General features: G+C 34.2%; 1 protein-coding gene across 1 annotated transcript in view; it reads left to right on the forward strand.

The window, feature by feature from the left end:
• Positions 1-19219, forward strand: part of LOC122519562 — a 234192-nt gene that overhangs the window by 197142 nt on the left and 17831 nt on the right. Inside the window, exons 5-8 of the mRNA XM_043639091.1 lie at positions 802-869; positions 1018-1278; positions 2869-3090; positions 6531-6771. Coding sequence (XP_043495026.1) covers positions 802-869; positions 1018-1278; positions 2869-3090; positions 6531-6771 — 792 coding nt within the window. The remainder of the gene's footprint in view (positions 1-801; positions 870-1017; positions 1279-2868; positions 3091-6530; positions 6772-19219) is intronic.

Genomic DNA, 19219 nt, shown 5'->3' on the forward strand with positions numbered 1-19219 from the left:
AGTATGGTACGGTAGCATTTGTACACGCCGAAAAGACAAACTACCAGACGCAATAAAGAACGAGAGAGAGAGAGAGAGAGAAAGACTATAAGTCCAAGTAGTATCGCGTAGCTACTTAAAAGTTTTCAAACTTGTCTTGTCCTTACTAGTTGGCACCTAGCTTACTTAGCCTCCGGTCTACGATTTCTCTTCTACTTTCTCTACCTTCTGTTTCTCCCAGGAGTAGACTCCCTTTTCCTAAAACCCTTTCCCTTCTTACTCAAACGCAAACCATTCTATCTTCTTTCTCCCTAGTATTCTCTGTACCACTTTGCGAGTCACCTTCTCTCTTTTTCTCTCTTTCTCTTTCTTATTCCCTTCCTTTCCTTCTCTCTCTCTCTCTCTTCGAACGTAGCTAAAGTCAAAGTTTACCTTTGTCTTGTCCGTCAGTCCGATATACATCCGGGCTATTGCTACTACCTTTAGCTGTAGTAATACTGATGATGGCGGACTTCACCGCACTGAAAGTTTTCAATCCTTGAAGGAAGTACAGAAACGAGATAAACACGTTTAGGCTTTTAAAGACCTTCAGGCAGTTCACTTCCTATGAGCTTTTTTCTACATCACTCAAAAACACTTATTGTTAATCATCCAAATTGACGTATTTATATTCGATTATGTTCTTTATCTTTTAAAGATTCACTCTTATCGTCTTATTTTTCGATAAGGAAAAAAGAATATTAGAGAGAAAGATGGAGAATGCTTGGCTTTCGTGTTCAATGTATTATCATTTAATCTTAACTTTGAATTTTGTTGTTACAGGAAAGAGGGTTGCTATAGGTGTATAGTTATGAACGAGAAGCATCCTAATGTGTTGCAGTACAAAGAAAGTAAGTGTTAACTCGAAAACGTGTCAAGTTTCCTCATCATTCTCTCTTTTTCTCTCTCTCTCTCTCTCTCTCTCTTTATATATATCTTTATCTCTCTTCCTCTATCTCTCTTTCTCTTTCTTTTTAAAATGACAAATTACATTTTCAGCTTTTTGCACGATCGAATCGTCGGAGCCAAGTCTGGAGACTATTTGCGATAAACTCACCACCGACGGCAACTTGATCTCCCTCTTTCGAACGGGAGCAGCACCCTTACCCTGCCCTATAAAGGGACCCCTGGAGTTCACTTACAGTCAAGGCGACGGCGAATGCGAATGGCCGCTCTCTCGTGCCGAAGTATGCACGCAAGAGTCCCGTTTGCTTTTGCGTTATCAGGCTTGCCCCAATGTCCGTTCCACCGAAAGCTTAGGTCAGTTTCTTCCTTTCTTTTTTCCTTTCTTTTTTTTTTTATTTGTCGATCAACAGTAATTATTCAATTTCATATGAGAAAGTATTATACTTTCTCTCTCTTTCTCTCTCTCTCTCTTTTTCTTTTTCACTCTTTCTTCTTTTCTTTTCTTTCCATTCTTTTTCTATGTAATATAATATTATGTCGTTAGGAACCGCAATAAAATATCCGTCAGTCTCTCGTACTCTTTCGCAGACTTTTAAAATTTCAATAATGAAGAATGTGCGTGAGTGAATGAGAAAGAGCATGGAAGAGAGAGAGAGAGAAAGGGATAGAAGTTCAAACACGTGGCCCTTTTATAGAAAACTTTTCGCGTCGGCCGCAAGCGGAAAAGTATTTAACGTATTCTTGTGTCTCGTGCAGTTATTTCGCCGTATTATTTCGAGTCGGTACCGTTAGCTTTTTCCTTTTTATCGTAGCGGATGGTAAAGCTCGCAGAAAAGTCACTTCCGTAATGAGAAAAGAAGAAAGAAAACAAAAAACTAGGAAACAAAGAAAATGGAAAGAATAAATATATAAAAAAAGGAAAAGAAAAAAAAATAGAAGAGAAGAAGAGAAAAGTGTAGTGGTAGAAGAAGAAGAACGAAAAGAGAGAGAGAGAGAGAGAGAGAAAGAAAGTCCTTCGGAAAAGTTAGCCCAGTAATTTGCTTGTTTAACATAAGTTCCTGCGCGAGATACGAGCCTTGTAACATAATCGATAAACCTATCGACGGCGGTGATAAATGATTAATGGCCTTGTCAGTTATCATTTGTTGGTGTCTGCCTCCATCGATACGAATTTTCGGGATAATCATCGTCGATGGACGATGGTGGCTTGTACTTCGACTGCGGATAGAGAGAAAGAAACTGAAAATGTTCCTTTTCTCTCTCTCTCTCTCTCTCTCACTATCTCTCTCCCTATCTATCTTTCTATCTATCTAACACTTGTTCTTCAAGCAAATGTAACCTCTATTATCATAGTTTACATAGAGGTTCGTGAAAGTTCCACGTACGAAGGTACATAATACAATAATAACTCGCGTTAGATGAGTATGCGATAATAATCTCTCTAATATGACAAGATTATCAAAGTTCCGAGAGTACGTAACACGATTTTCGTGTTCGAGAAAATATTTTTAATTGCGAATAATAATGACAGTAGACTTTAGTAATAAAATTATAATTTATTATAGAATTTATTTTTTTATATATGAGTTAAATCATAATTCATATTTGTACAATTAAATTTCGTAATTGTTTGATTTAGCCCATTGTCGTAATTAACCGGTACGAATAACAAATAAGAAAGTTTCGTGTATGTATATTGAAATAGAATTGATCGAAATGTCAATAGTGTGCTAACCTTTTCATTACTTGCTTCTTAATTATTAATCATTTCTTCCTTGCCTCATTTGTACGGACAAATTGTGTCATACGTTGACGTTATTAATGGATTTTCAATATTATTATTATTATCATTATTATTATTATTGTCACATCGAACTATTTTATTTTATATTATTATAAATATTCGGAAAAATATATATCTCATTGCAACCTTTTTTCATATAGAAGTCCAATTGGAATGTTTGGCAACCTGGAGAGAGGGTAGTACAAACTACATGGTAGCGCGGTTATACGGTGATCGTAAGACGAACAACGAGGAGAGCTACAGGTGTTTTATATATAGTAGAGGCTCTAACAACACGTGGAACATGGCTCAAAGCGGAGACGCTACTTGTACCGGCCTTCTTAGCATCACGGAGGCTACAAAGACCTTTAAAATGAAACAGAGTAAGTTCAATTTCAATCATTTTATTTCTTCTTTAATGTTCCTTTTAAAAGGAATCTTCTTATTCGACCATTTCATCGTCAAATATTGAAGCAAATGTTATTAACATCATATTGTATAAATTTATACGCTCGCTTATATTGCGAAATTGTGATGTTTAATGTTTATTACTTTTGATATCATTATACATGTTCCAATAGAAATGATTTAATATTCGAAATAGAAACATCACTAATTCAATTATAAACGAACATGAACATTTTTATTTGCATGATGCCGTCGAAAATATTACACTTGCTTTTACCATTTTTTAAAGCTTTTACAAGGATTTAAATTATATAGGACTATGAAGCTTTTTACCTTCTTAACACATTTCTTGTATATTTTTCAGTTTATCTTTTATTCAAGTTTAATATTCGCGAGATGAAAAGTCTTATTATTCCGTCGTTTTCCACCACTCAAATAAATTTCGTTGTATGATTTCTACTATTTTTCTTTTTTATTAAGAATAAATGTAAAATGTATACGTTTAACGCGATTACCTAAGTTAATAATTTAAGATCGATTCGACGAGGTCATCGGTCTCGCGAAATAAAACAGGTCGCAGGTAACGTCAAGCAATCTGTGCGCGTCTTATGCTCGAAGATTGCTTTGTAACTCTCGAAGACTATGATGGATGAAGTGAAGTACGCCTAAGGAAAACTTCGTCGAAATTCAAGCAAATAGCCGGGATTGACTTAAAAGCGGTTCGACGTTGTACTTTATTCTCTTCATGAGAAAATATTTCACATTGATTGGCATCTGTTGTTAAATTGGAAACTGGAGAAATGAATTTTTTAAACATGCGGAAACATTGTAGATTACAAAATAACAGCATATTCGGATGGTGAGATAGTAATGGAGGGAAATGATTGCAGAGCACGAAGATAGATAGAGTGCGTGTGTGAGAGAAGTAATCAAATTGTAAAATCATCTGCAAAATCATTTAAATAAAACACACATTCGCGAATGTCCGTGCTCTTCTCGTAATACCGTTTTCCAACGATGTAATATAAAATTGAATTAATTTAGTGAAAAACAAATCTATCAGACCGACCGGCTGGCTGGCTGGACGGTCGACCGATCAACCAACCAACCAACTAACCAACCAACCAACCAACCGACCGACCGACCAACCAACAGACAGACAGACTGAACGCTTCGAAACTTGGAAACGAATGTGAGGTAAATGGACGGCAAAACTTTGTGGCCGCGCATCCGTGTAATCGAAATCATTTTCAAAGATAATATAACTTCACTTTTATATATAGTTAGATACTTATAAATATTTAGATAAATATTAATTATCGAAATATACCATATTTACACACTGCTTTATGTATATGGTGAATCAACTAAGCCCTTTCACTCTACAAAAATTTAAATGATAGAAAAATATGTTTCATATAAAAGTTGTTTGTTACCACGGAAGGAGTTATGTTATAAATAAAGAAAAAATTTTCTCGGGTGGGGAGGCACGAAAGAGATTCGAAAGTCACCGTCATTTTTATAAATGAAACTATGCATTTTCGAATCATAATTATTGTAACCCTTTTACAAAACAATTTCAACGGTTATATATGTCCTCAGGTGTTTAGTACCATCTATTTCATTTTGGCACACGTTGTATACGCATACTACTATAAAAACGAACAAATATTCTTGTTCGTTCTTGATTCTACGCGGACATGAGATGAATTTGCTTACGGATTAATTCAAAATCTCGATCGAATCTCTCTTTCTTTCTCTCTATCGTCGTAGTGAGATTGAAGTTCTGCTCGGTTTCACCGATATCGAAGAAGATTCAAGTTTCTGTAGGATGCAAATACATAGACTGACTTACGATCTAGAGAAGGAGTATGGAGAAGTATAGCAAAACGGAGCACGTAAACTATGAAGCTGCCTGCGGAAAGCGGTGTACTATCGAGGCCGAGGAGTGATCGACACCAGCTACTTGGAATATTCTTCGATATAGGTAGACACGTACTACATACGTGTATCACATAATACGATACCAGTCCAATCTTTCGGTTCACGATTTCACCAAAGATCAAATTACCTTAAGAAGAAACACGTTCGAACGATATGTTTTTCTTTACGTGTCATTGAACAAGTAAAACAACGAGGACACCACACACGATCCTCCGATAAATAGTCAAAAAATTGTTAAACCTATCTTTGCTAATCCCCGGTGTTTTATTTGATTTTGCGACATCGACGAATAGGATAGTAAAGAAAGATTATCTATACTGATTCTTTTGCAAATACCGTAGAAACACGCATTGGAGTAATTTTCGTACTGGATTACTCATTTTTTTGTTTTATCTTTCTTTCTTTCTCAACTTTCCGCACAGAAAAATCATGGCATTCAATCGTGAAATGTACGATTCACTTCTCTATTTTTCTCTCACGAGTTACCTTTACCACCAGTTTCGCGAGTCGTACTGCACGTGGCACGGAATTAATATTTCGAAATCGTTGCCGTACATGGGCCGCAATAAATTCGACTGGAGCGATAAGAAGCTTAAAAATTTTTCATCGGCTCGCAACGGCACCCCGGATGTTTCGTTATCCTCCTCATCCCTCTTTCCTCTCTCTTTCTCTCTGTCTCTCTTTCAGTCTCTCAGTCTCTCTCTCTCTCTTTCTCTCTTTCTCTCTCTCTTTAACTCTCTTTCACTCACATTGAGCCCCCGGTTCTCGGCGTTTCCATTTAAACTTTCCAGAAGGCAGATTAGCCCCGGGATCTCCGGCAACTCGAAGCTCCTTTCGTATCCCCAGTCCCCGAGTCGGATGAAGAGCGTATTACTCACACTAACGTCCTTGCTAGCGCAATTCCGTTCGGACGCGCAAATAAACAGAGCTTCGTCGTGACTACACAAATACTGTCGTGTCTTCTAAGCCATCGAGATATCATAAGCAAAAGGGCTCGCAAGAAGATGAAAGAAGTATTCGATGGATGCTTCAACAACTTTATATTGAATCCTCGTTTTCCTCTTCCTCTTTTCCCTTTTTTCATTTTTTAATCTACCTATGTACATATTATGTATATAAGTGGGTATATATTAACTACTACTAATGTGTATAGAATAATCCAATTTTTGTTACACATTTCGATCGTTAAAATTTTCATTGAAAAAAGTCCACAAAAAAGGTGTTTGAAATATTATATTTTAATAGGTATGTACTTATGTATGTATAATATAATTGATGTCACATGTTTTTATAATTGAAATTTTAATGAGAAAGAAGTAAGGATATTGTTTGAAATGTTTCATTTTTATTTAACTAAAGTAACCGAATGAATTAAATTGATTGAACGAAAATATATGGGATATTTTCATTTTTTGATTTTTTATATATATTATTCAATTAATGCCTTTCAATGTTCTTTTTTATATTTCAGAATACATGACGGAACGTTGCGCGTATCCACCATGGGTTGTAGCACCAAAATCATGGGTGGCCTTGGATCGAATAGCTTCCCGTTTATTAGCCTCGACACATAACTTGACGATTCTGGATCGAAACGAGACTCGATTAGCTTGTCATGCAATAGTGCCAATCGAGGATCATCATCATCATTATTCTTCAGCGACGCATACTTACAATCAAATGATGTTCGTCGCTAAAGCTACTCGTGACTGGTGAGTCCTAATCAAAATCAGATAAATTATATTCTTGCCAAAAAAGCAAGTTTACTACTTTTATGTTCATTTAAATAACAAAAACAATAAGTGACAAATATTGTTTTACAAAAATTATATTGATAAATAAGAAAGAATAATATTGTTTTAATGAAAAAAATGTTAAAACATCTAGCGTAGGTATTTTGATGACAAAGTAAAAGTAAGTTACACGTCCAGTTACATTTTCTAATTAAAATAACGTAGATATCATTTGATAATAATGTCAAAGCAAGCGATATTTTAGTAAAAAGTATACAAAGTTTAATGAATCCACCGAGTACTTCTTTCGTATTTTATTTCATAAAATATTCTTCTTCGTTTTCCTTTCCAACGTTATTATTTAATAACTTCATTTCTCTTACACATATTATATCCTTCTTTCGAGTTTGCGAACGACGTACTTTGTAAGTAGTGGTTATGTTGAATATATGATAAAACGATAATATAATATCACTGTCGACCTTTCGTATTTCTCAACAGAACACGTGTACTCACTCGCATATAAATAAATAGAATGCTGAGAGGATTACGTAGGAGTATCAAGTCTGCCGTAGACTTCCCTTTGGCTTTCTCCCAGCATCGTTCTTCGTATGCACAGGGAAATGTCAATATAGGCTTACCCAGGTACAGTCATTAAAGCACTCTTGCGGCCGAGTTCACGCGAGCTAACGTATCGCTTTTAATCGGCCGCATATGTAGAGTACGTATAGTAAAGCGTTTCGTGTTATGCTGTTCTACGATGGTAGTAACGTTCCCGACGCTCGGACGATCAGAGGATAGGATTCCTCGTTAAAAGCCCAGGATAGTAGTGTTTATGGAACGTGTTTATAGAATTTTACCGCGAAAACATTATTTCCTTCTATTCCTGGTCGACCACGCACCACCATCTTATTTGTTTTCGACCAAATTAGATCAGAAATAATCAAAAATACAATAATATTTGAAAATTTTATCAAATATGGAACACTTGATTTTAAAAGCTTGCCTAACCTAAACATATTTTTTTTTATTAATAAATCTTTGAATTAGAACGTTTATTTCTACTTTCTTTCTTTCTCTTTATTTGTTTTATTCTTTTGGAGGGATATAATATTTCTTTCAAGGATTTTTATTTGTTATTTTATAAAGAAAGAAAAATTTTTCCAAACCGAGACTTTTCGGAACTCGAGCCGCGTTTCGAGTGTTTCCTGCCAAGAATACTAAAAATTTCCGCCCTTTATCTTACTCTCCACGGCGTTTTCTTGATTATAAAAATTCCGTAGAAATCGCATGAGCGATCTTTCTCCTTATTCCGTCTACGGGTATAACTGTATTACGAACACTTGTATATTGGTAGAGATCTACCTACCTATCTACTTACTATAGTACCTATGTATTACACCATATATATATATGTATATATAATATACATATATATGCTTTTATAGAGAATGTTCGCGAAAGTGGCGGGACTATTAGTCCTCGTGAATTTACGTTTGACCGACTGGAAGGTACGACGTGGGACGCATCTTGCCCCCCTATCTCTTTCTTCTCGAAAATTTATTCGCACATATATCCTCCACCTTTATCTCCAGTATCCTCTACTCTCGTTTCCCTCTGAACACACATATTCCTTCTCTCTCTCTCTCCCTCTATCTTTCTTTTTTCTCTTTCTCTCTCTCTCTCTCTCTCTTTCGTATTTTTGTCTTTTTCTCTGTTGATTTCTTTCGCTCTAACCCCGCACACCCTTTTCTTTTACCTTCGCATACCAAACTGTCCTTATATCGTGAAATCTTCCTCCCTGATCTTTTCGCGCTTTAATATACCCGCGATTACGCGCCTACTCGCGACTTTATGAGAAAAGCACCATCTAAAGTGAAAGAAGGAAGAGAGAATGAAAAGAAAAGTAGAGACAGGGAGATAAAGAAAAGTTCGTCTTTTTCTTGCCAACCGTAGAAAATGGTGAATATTCTTTTATATCACGAACAATTCTCGTGCAAATTCGTAGAGATGTGTGCCACCACGAAGAATAAAAATAAAGAAAAGATCGTTAACATACGATTTTTCGATTATTGGCATAGTCGATAGTAAAATATCAAGATGGTTTACTATAGACATGTGTTAGGGGAAAGGTTAAATATACAGGATACTTGAGAGATCTTGCCCAAGCTGAGAAAACGTATCGCGAATCGAGTACCTTCGAGAAGGAATCTTTTTCAATACGTTCAACTTTCCTACGGAAATAGATCGATTGTATAAGAAAGAAAAGAGAGACGAACAAGAGAGAGAGAGAGAGAAAAAAAGAAAATAAGAAAATGGTGTCTTCGTTTAGTTTGGTTAGATCAAAGAAAGGATCACGATAGCAAGGCCGTCTTTAAATAAGACGTCTGACTATCCTCTTTCAAGAAGAAAATCTAAGCCACAAGAAGCTCCTTCCTCCTACTCTTTTAACCCCCCTGCTCCTTACCCCGCCACTTCTTTTTCTTCTTCTCCTTTTTCCACATCCTCTTCCTTTTCCCTTGATTCGTTGTCCTCTTTAAACTTTTTTGTCTCACGCTCTTGTCCTCTTTCTTCAACAACTTTCCCCATTCTTTCAAACTCTAAAATGAGAAACTTCTTTGAGATGAAACTATTTTAGAAGGACACACATACCTACTATAAGGAAGAAGCTGATTTAGTTGAAGAAGGATCGAGAGAAAGAAGACAAGCTTAGAACGTCTTATTTTCAAGAATTAAAACACTTTTTGTCATCCTTTTTTCTCTTTTTTTTTTACTGCTCTCGGTTTTAAGTATGATAGTTACAAGGACAAGGTCGACTATTCTGACCAAGAATACATATAGTGTTTTTTTATTCCGAATGTTTCGACATTTTTATATTTTTGATTTTAGATAATAGACTCTACGTGTAAAAGTGGGTCGATAAAAGGGAGTAACATTTTTCGTTCGAGGCTTTGTTTTATTAGTGAGAAATTGTATTTAAATATTCTTTTGAGCATGCGTATACTGGATAATGTCTTTAATTACTTATATAAGTTAGAAAATATTTTCTATATTTTTATAATTTCATATTCATTGTCCTCTGTGATGTTTACATTTGGTTTTCAGCCGTAGAATTTATTTATTCTTCGTTCAGTCTGTTTTTATCAGTCGTGCTGTGGACAAGGACGCAACAGCGACGGTTGAGTATTATAAGCAACGATTTCCAAATTTTGTAGAGATTAATTGAGTGTGATTTACTTCGTGACCAACATATGTACATAAATCAAGTGCTGACAGAATGTACGTATTTTAATTAAAAATTTTCAAACACATTTTTCTCGAAAACTTTCTCAATTATTTATTGAATTCAAATTTTTAGTAAAATGGTCAATAAGGATTGTATTAATATTATTATTTAGTAATTTTGGAAGATCATGTAACATTAACTCGACATAAATTTCTCGGGAGAAGTGACCTAATAATTCCTAAGGATATTTTTTTTCCAGCTTATAAACCTTTCCTTTCAAAACAAAGGTATAACGTGCTAAAAGTTACATCGAGTACTTTCATTACTTCATTATTTTAAAACGCGACAAGTAGTATTTAGCAAGAAAAAAACTGGACGTCTTGTGAAAATTGTTGAAAAATACTTCTATTTTATGTTTTTAGATAGATACTTACTTCGTTTCATGTTGGAGAGATTAATTTCGTTTTTAATTTTATAACTCATTTTCTCGTTCGCTCAAGAGGCGAACGAGAGTTTACAAATATTCGTGGAAAAATGGATTTGAAAAAAAAAAAACGAGGATTAACAGCAATAAAAAGATATAATATAAGATTAGATACATATTATATATAAATCACATATATATTACTGTTAACACGTATGAAATCTATTAATTAATTAAATAACCAGCTAAACAATAAAATAATTATACTTATCTATTAAAATATATGAAAGAAGGCAGAATTACATACTTAAACTTTTCTATGAAACTTTTAAATTGATATCAATTTTATTTTAGAGAAATATTTTATTCACACTGTTAGAGAAATATAATTTTACAAGAATGATCAGTAAACAACATATAAAAAAAATATAATTATTATTTTTTTTACATAATACTCAACTGGATCATCTTTGCATTTTATAAGGCTTGGGCATATTGAGTGGACGTCCTTTTATGAAATGAATTTCCTTATTATTTATATAAAATTATAATTCATCTACAATAAAATAACGTTAAGCAAGAAAATTTATATCAATTTACTAGTTTAATAAATAATCGTAAAATATGTTTCTTTGTGGAAATATTTGAAAATATTGTATACAAAGCAAATATCTATGTTATTTCCAATTTACAGTAACGTTACGAATAATCCTATGACTCACTGTATATCGTTATAAATACGTATATTATATAGACAAAGGGATGAAGAGATAGAAAGAGAAAAAAAAGGCTTATGAAAATACGCATATAAAATTGCAAAGCGATTTTATGGATTCCTGGTGTTAATTTAAATATCGGTTCGCTTTAGAACTTGCCCGATGAATGCTTTGACCGCTATTTTATCCTGTTTGTTCAAAATAGATAGAAAGATTGAGGGAAATGTTTTTTATCGGCGGCACGTTGCATTCTATCGGACACACCGTTGATGACTCTATGCGTCAAACGTTGAGTTTCACTTTTACGAATAAAACGACCTACTTGCTTGCTTCTCTTTTATCTTTCTCTCATACTCTTTCTTTTCCTCTTTCTCTCTCTCTCTCTTTTTCTTTCTCTTTCTCTTTCGTTCTCTCCCTCGTTCAACCCTCTTTTTTCGTTAAAACAATCCTCTTGTCCAAACACCGATGGCCGTTGGGAAGCATCTGTTCGGACAGTTTCAAGCAGTTTCCCTGCACTAAAGTAGGAAACTGTTTGAAACACCGGCGTACAAATACACGCGTGACCGGACAGAATTGCTTTCGTTAACATCGTAAGGTAAAATCTATGGATGGTTACAATTATCGCTTTTCTTACGGACAGTTAATTTCCATAGTCTCTGTGTTACTCTTCTTCTTTTTCTTCTTCTTCTTCTTCTTCTTCTACACTATTACTATTTTTCTTTTTTTGGTTGGTTTATTTTTTTTTTATCTTCTTCGTTATCCATTGGTTTGTCCATAGCTATTGTCATGTCCACATTTTAACGAGGCTACATCCGGTCCGACATTAACATCGGTTGAGTATTCGCAGATCGATTAAAGTGTCAGACGGTTGTAAGTATTCTTCGTGAACCTCATGAAAAATGGCTTCTCGTCACGGAAGAACCTAGTCGTATATAATAACGAACCGGGGACGATAACCCTCGATAAATCATTTGCCGTATTTTTTTCTTCTTCTTTATATCCTTTTTTCTTTTATTAATTCACACACACACACATACATTTGTCCTTCTCTATTTTATACTCATCTATTTTTATTTTAAACACCCGTTACCGTAAGACGACTATCTTCAATTTCTCCTTTACATTAGATATTCGAATAAATATTTAATTTATATATCGGGGATAATATTAATATTTTATATATTTAAAAATTTTTTTTTTTTTTACATAATTTATACAATTTATGTATATGTGTGTCTAGGAAAAGCTATCTGTGTGGACTAAGGACGCATATATGCTTTTATCAATTACTTCAACCGTCCTTAAGCTTGAGATTCTTTTTCCTTTTTTTCTTTTATTCAATCCAAATTTAATTATAATGTCATAAATGTTACTTGCTATCGATAATAATCGTCAAGATTAAATGTATACATATATTATACTTAAGAAAAATATCGGTAGCATTATCGGTTTACATTACATTTACTTGCACGGCAAATAAATAAGTTCTTAACTTTACCTAACGCGTTATCCCTAGTGCGTGTTGAAAGTTTTACCTCGATGGTATTCGATTATTTCGTTGAAAATTGATAGCATAGTTTATGTATAAGAAAACTATCGAACCGTTAACCGAACACCGGGTAATGCGGTCATGCATCACTGCGGAAGAATTCTAGAGCTAGCGTTACCACCAACACCAACGATCCTTCTCTCTTTCTCATACTTTTTTTTTTCTTTTCTTTTCTTTTCTCCTTTTTTCTTTTTTGTGTATGTGTGTGTATAGAATGTACATCAACAGGAATGACACCCTTGTTGCAACAAGCATGAAACATTCTTATCGAGACTGTGCATCAGACTCCGAAGACTTAGGCGTAGTGCATAAAATTTTCCTCCGTCTCGTCGCAATAAATCGTCAAATGATTCAACGTCGAAGGAAATTCATTTCTATGAGAACTTGACAACTTTTGACATTGTTACATATATTACCCTTGCGTTTCCCCATCGTATACGACGACACGATATCGTTGTTGTTGTCGTCGTGATATCCCTTGATGTCTGTAAAACATTCAAAAGAGAATAAAAGAAAAATAATAAAAGAGAGAGGGAGAGAGAGAGAGAGAGACTGATCGATTTTATCGTTTTATTCTCGTTTCAAGACTTCTTTCCGCGAGGTACTAGGATGGCAACATACGCGCATTTTCACTCTGTTACTACCAACTTTCAAAGAATTTCATCGTTGAAACTTTTTTAATTTCTGAAGCCCGTTACATGGAATTTCTTTCGAAGAGAATTGTCTGAATATGGGACACTATCGAGACCGTATAGCATCCCCGTTGAAAAACGTCAGTCTCTTATTTTAATACTTTTCCAACATTACGTAATCAGTTGTTAATTATAAGCGTGATCGAATTTGAAAACTATGCTCGGACGATTGAACAATAAGGTCAATAAATTTAATTCAAATGAAATAAATAATCCCACGTATTTATAATAATTTGTATAATACTTGTCGCTTAGATGTAAGAGATTTACTTATGTATTTAATTTAATTTATTTTATTATTTAATAAGGTTTAATATAATGAGATATATATAATGATATAATGAGATGAGATAGAATAAAATAGTAAGTATCTATAATCTAAATTAATAATTAATCGACTCGTTGTTGTGTTATGTGTTACTTTAAACGTCGTGATTAACGAAGATATACTTACTGCTATTATACTTACTACTATTATATACTATTAAGTTAAGTCTTTCACACACAAATTCTCGTCGTACAATCAATACAATATCAATTACGCCCCTGTTGGTCCTTTTCGTCGCCTATATATATTCATCACCCCCTCCATCGTCTCTCGTCATTTCCTTGCATTCTCGAAATTTCCCGACCATTTACGATCATAACAAATCTGGATTCTTCTTCCTCACATAAACGTGACAAATTTCGCGAACGATCTTACGAGAAATACGTAAAAAAAAAAAAAAGAAAAACAAAATAAAAAAAAACATTACGAAGTGTTAATAACGCGCCATCGATAAATTTTGTTTCAATAATAATTAATCGTCGTTCAAACGTTCGATGGCCGTTGGTAATCCATCGTTGTTATTTCTAATTGAAATGAAAATGTTAAAAAAGAAAAAAACAATTCCATTTAATGACTTCATATAAAATGTGATGATGTGATGCGTGACGACTGTCAGTCTCTGATTAATGAAGATTGTCATGCATATGATATAAATGGAAACACGAGCGATACAAAACTCGTGGTATAGTTTCGCAGCTTATTTATTTTTTCTCTGTACTTGATGCAAGAACACGTTTGGGTAATCTTATCGTTTGACTTCATATTTTTCTGATAGCCTGATTACAGACGGACGCAATCAGTCGAGGAGACGTTATTTTGACAGATCACAGCGTTTTTACGTTTTATCATCCCTCACGTTTCTTTTTCTCTATTTTCGTCCGCTCGATTGCCAGCCTTACGGGTTTTTACGAGCACGCAGTTTCTTTCAAATTGAACCACGAACGGTCCCTCTTTCGTTTTTCCTTCTTTCTCTCTCTCTCTCTCTCTCCATCTTTCCCCCTTTCACTCTTTTTCTCTTTCACAAAGCAGCTAGTAGCTTCTTCCTTCTTCTTCGATTTTTATATCCTCAGTGTTTGAAATCGGGGAAGCCCGATAATTCCGTGCGATCGTATAATTCTGACAGATCGTCGCCCGTCGACTTCAAGCGTTCATCCAAGGATGGGATCCTTTTATATCTCCAAAGATTTAGAGCTCTCGCAACTCCGGATACACTGGCAAAGTGTTTCGCTATGGCGTATATCCGATCGTGGGAGGAAAAACCGATCGACAAGCTGCCAGAGTTTTTATCTATCCGACGAAATACAAACACAAAAGGCTCCACGTGTATATATATATATATATATCTGTAAGAACTTTTCAATCTGTACAACGTAATATTAAATTCTCCATTTTTATACTTTTTTTTTTGTTTATACTTCGTTCTTTGCATTTTTGTTTTCTTTTTCTTTCCTTTTCTTCTTAAACCACGAAAAGAGAAACTTACTTTCCGAGTTCTAATTAAATAACATCGTCGTGCCAGAAAAAAAAGAAACACGCGTTCGAAAAAAGTGGTGGCTTTATTATTTCATTAAATTCCGCTAGAACGAATAGCGAGGATCGACAAAGGAAAGCGTCTTGATAAACAAATTAACGAGCGATATTTTCGAACGAGCTTTCGATATACTTGCTGTATATGTATACCATACGTAGTATATATATATTTCAGTAGTGAACGATAGGAGGAATAGAAAGAAGAATATCTGTAGGAGAGGTAAAGGGAAGAGAGTCGATAGAAAATAAGGTTAAGCGACGTTTACTGGAATTAGATCAAAGGTGCTTTTTATGCATTGAAAAATTTCCCTTCGTCCTGGATGAAGGTAAAAATGTTTACAATAAAACTGTCAGCCATGCGTGTTCCGAGAAGAACGATACGCCGATCGGATGTAAACGATAGCTAGCTAGCTAGCTAGCTAGCTAACTAACTAACTAGCTAACAAGAAGAGAGAAGCACTCTGACCACTTTCCGATCTCACGGTGGCCGTAAACCGCCGTTGTTACAGAAAACTTCGATAATTTCAGATTCCACAGACTGCGATAGTATGATCAAAGCCATTATTCTTCCTTTTATATTTTTATTGTTTCTCGTGCATTGTTGTAAAAAGAATATTATAAAAATGAAATAGATAAAATAAAATAGTAGATGGATGAAATTAAATAAACAAAAAAATTTGATTGTGGTAAAAAAAGAAAAAACACGAGTTACGAATTAATCGTCAATATTTCTTTTTATCTTTTTATGCCTTGGCCCAAAAAAAAGGATAATCAAAGGAAAATATATACATATATATCTCAGGCTAACATGAAAGTCGATAAAATCCTTTCAATCCAATTGCTTTATTTTCTTCCTTCATTCGTTCTAATTTCCTTCTATTTTCTTACTTCAATCGTTCGTCGTAGATCAAGCTCGTGTTCGTCTAACCGCCTAATTTTTCTACCGTTCGTTTCTCCTTCTATCTATTTACAGAGCTCATTCCCGTTCTTCTTCTATCTTTAATTGATCGTCACACGTTAGACACCGCGCGTCCGTTTTCTCCGCGACTTGTTAGAAATTTACGATCCACCTTTTTATCGTTAAATTCGTGACGTTCGAGTTACGATGTACTTTCGTCCAACCCCATCCACTATTTATAGCTCTCCTCGAATAAACGCTCGATCGGTCATCCAGTTTGCACTTTCTCTCTTCTACAATTTCCTTCTCTCTCTCTCTCTCTCTCTCTCTCTCTCTCACTTTATTTATTTCTCTTTATATTGTTCTCATCGATGATGGAATTAATTTCGATGAAATTGTTCTTTATTCGATACCAAAATTACGATCTTTTTACGATAGGGAAGAGTAAATGTATAGAGGAAGGGGGGAGAGAATATAGAGAGAGTATATCATTACCTATCGTGGTTGTTAAATTACAGGCATTTTGCTGTTGTTTGGTTGCGAATGTTTCGGTTAACCAGTGATAGTTATTTCAATCGTCCCGAAATACAATGAATACTATATACGTATGTGTAAAAGAGAGAGATAAAGAGATAGTAGGGTACCATAATTGTTTGAATAACTCAAACGAGACTAAACGATATTACTTATTCGTGGTTTGAAAATAATTTAATCGGTTAGGGATCAGAGTAAAATCGTATGAAAGTCGATAGTATATGCATTAAAAGGTAGAAATAAAGATTAAAGAGAAATTAGGGACCAAGGAAAAAAAAAAGAAAAAAGATAAAAATATAGAAGTTTCATCGATAATTCAATTTATAGAGGCTTTAGTATCGAGGGTTCTTGTCGTAGGTATACCAAACATCGCTTTTATCTATTTCGAATTATAAATCCCCGATACGTGATTTCTACAGAATTCGAAAGATACGTCTAGAGTTCTCGTTCTTTTGATGGTATTTTAAGAGAGGGGTTTCGGGTTCTTGGTACGAAGTAAACAAGCAGTCGTCCCTCGTCGTAGAAAATCGAAGAGGAAGAAGAAGAATCACGAGTGTATGAGAAAAGAAAAGAGAGAAACAGGAAGACAGAGAGAGAGAGAGAGAGAGAGAGAGAGTGTGTGTGTGAGAAAGTGAGAGAAAGTGGAGACTTTAGAAAGTCAGAGGGGAGCCCGACGTTTCGTCGTTCAATCGGTTGGAAAATTGCTCGCTGACCGTCAACTTGTCGAACGGAAGTAACTCGGCATCTCTCCGCAACCTGAGTCCTGCAGGAAGTAGAAAATTATTGTGTACGTGCACCCACGAAATCGGCCATCAAACCGCTTCCTTGGTGTTATGATACTCGAACAGAAAGCAAATGTTTCGTACAGATCATTTTCTACTTTATATTAATAAAATATTTCAGAGTATATTGATTCGATGAATCTTTAAGAATAAAAGAAAATGAAGATAGATATATTTATCTTGAGATCAAGTTTTCAATATGGCTACGTCAAATATAAATGTGAAAATCTAAGATAATACTGTTTAAATATTAATTTACGTATTTACCATATCTGATAAAACTCGATTCTTTTTTTTATTTCGTCAATCTGCTTAAAGCACTATTGACTGATCACAAGTACAATCGTATTTACATGTATATGCTATTTATGCATTTATTAAAATATAATAATATATATACACATTTGGATAACACTAATTTTTTCTAAATTTCTATTATTTTCATTCAATTTTTAATATAATCATTATGAAAATAATTATAGTTTTGTATATACTAGTTGGTCAACGATGTGTAATTAAACTCTGTATCTATCATGTATAAACGCAGTATTAATATAATCAAGTATTCGCTTAAATATATATATATATAAAATAAAAGAAAAAGAAAGAGTAAGATAGATACTGCGAAAGAATTATATTCGGATCATTATTATATTTTTATTCGAAGCGAGCAATAAGTGATGATCTTTTTACAACGTAAGATTTATTCGTAGGTATCTCTCGTATGTGTGCATATAGAAAGCGAAAATGCGAAGAAAATAATTTCACGACGTGGGATTCGCGTGCTTTTGTGGTCACGGGTAATTTAGTGGTGAAAGAATTAAAATAATTACATTAAGTATAGGGACAAAGGAAGAGTTCCTTTTCTACAGCGGTTTATTAAAGCTCGACTTTATGATAAAAACTCGTTAAAACATCGTACATTTCGCGTATTTTTCTCTTGGACCATGATATAAACGTTTTCGCGTATGCAAACTTTCAAGGAGTAACAAAGTTGGCGTGCTTACAAAAAGTCAGTTGGATTTTTAATTATTTAATTGAACGAATTCTTTTTTAATGATGTTTAATCTGTTCGTCGACATACGCGAATCAACTAAATCCGTGTATTCTTTATCAGCTAATAAATCAAACAATTTGTCAATCGAACGTCTATCGCCAGTATATAAAACTGAATTCGACCGATGAATTACGAGGATATAGAAATTGACGTATGGTAGATTTGATGAAAATGAGGTCGACTCTTGCCGGCAGAACGAGCATTTGAATGTCTCCTGAAAATTACCAATTTCGATCTACTATTGCGTATGACTTAAATTGAAACGAATTTGTTAACGTAACAATCTAATATAAATATAATAGTAAACATAAAACAAATATTTTCATAAATCTCGACAAAAAAATCATTCCCAGATAGCTAGCTTCTTATTTATACACGTACGTTTACGTATATCCATTTATCTATTATCTAAATTTTTTTCTTTCTTTCTTTTTTCCACAATGTTAGAAGTCATATTGACAAATGTTATTCGAAATAATCGATTAATCACGCAGATATGTGGGCGAGTGAGGTTGAAAGATCGAAAATAAATTTGTATGTTTCCATTTATGTAAATATACTTGGCATAGGGCAGCCTTTATGCAACTGTCATGTGCAATTCATACGGAATGATCGATTCGTTCGTCCGCATATTTTCTATCTCGATATATAAATAGGTATGCAGGTACGTTGTGACAGTTGAAGCCTCGTC

This window comes from Polistes fuscatus, unplaced genomic scaffold (genome assembly GCF_010416935.1).
Source record: "Polistes fuscatus isolate 324 unplaced genomic scaffold, CU_Pfus_HIC Scaffold3, whole genome shotgun sequence".
Lineage (NCBI taxonomy): Eukaryota > Metazoa > Arthropoda > Insecta > Hymenoptera > Vespidae > Polistes > Polistes fuscatus.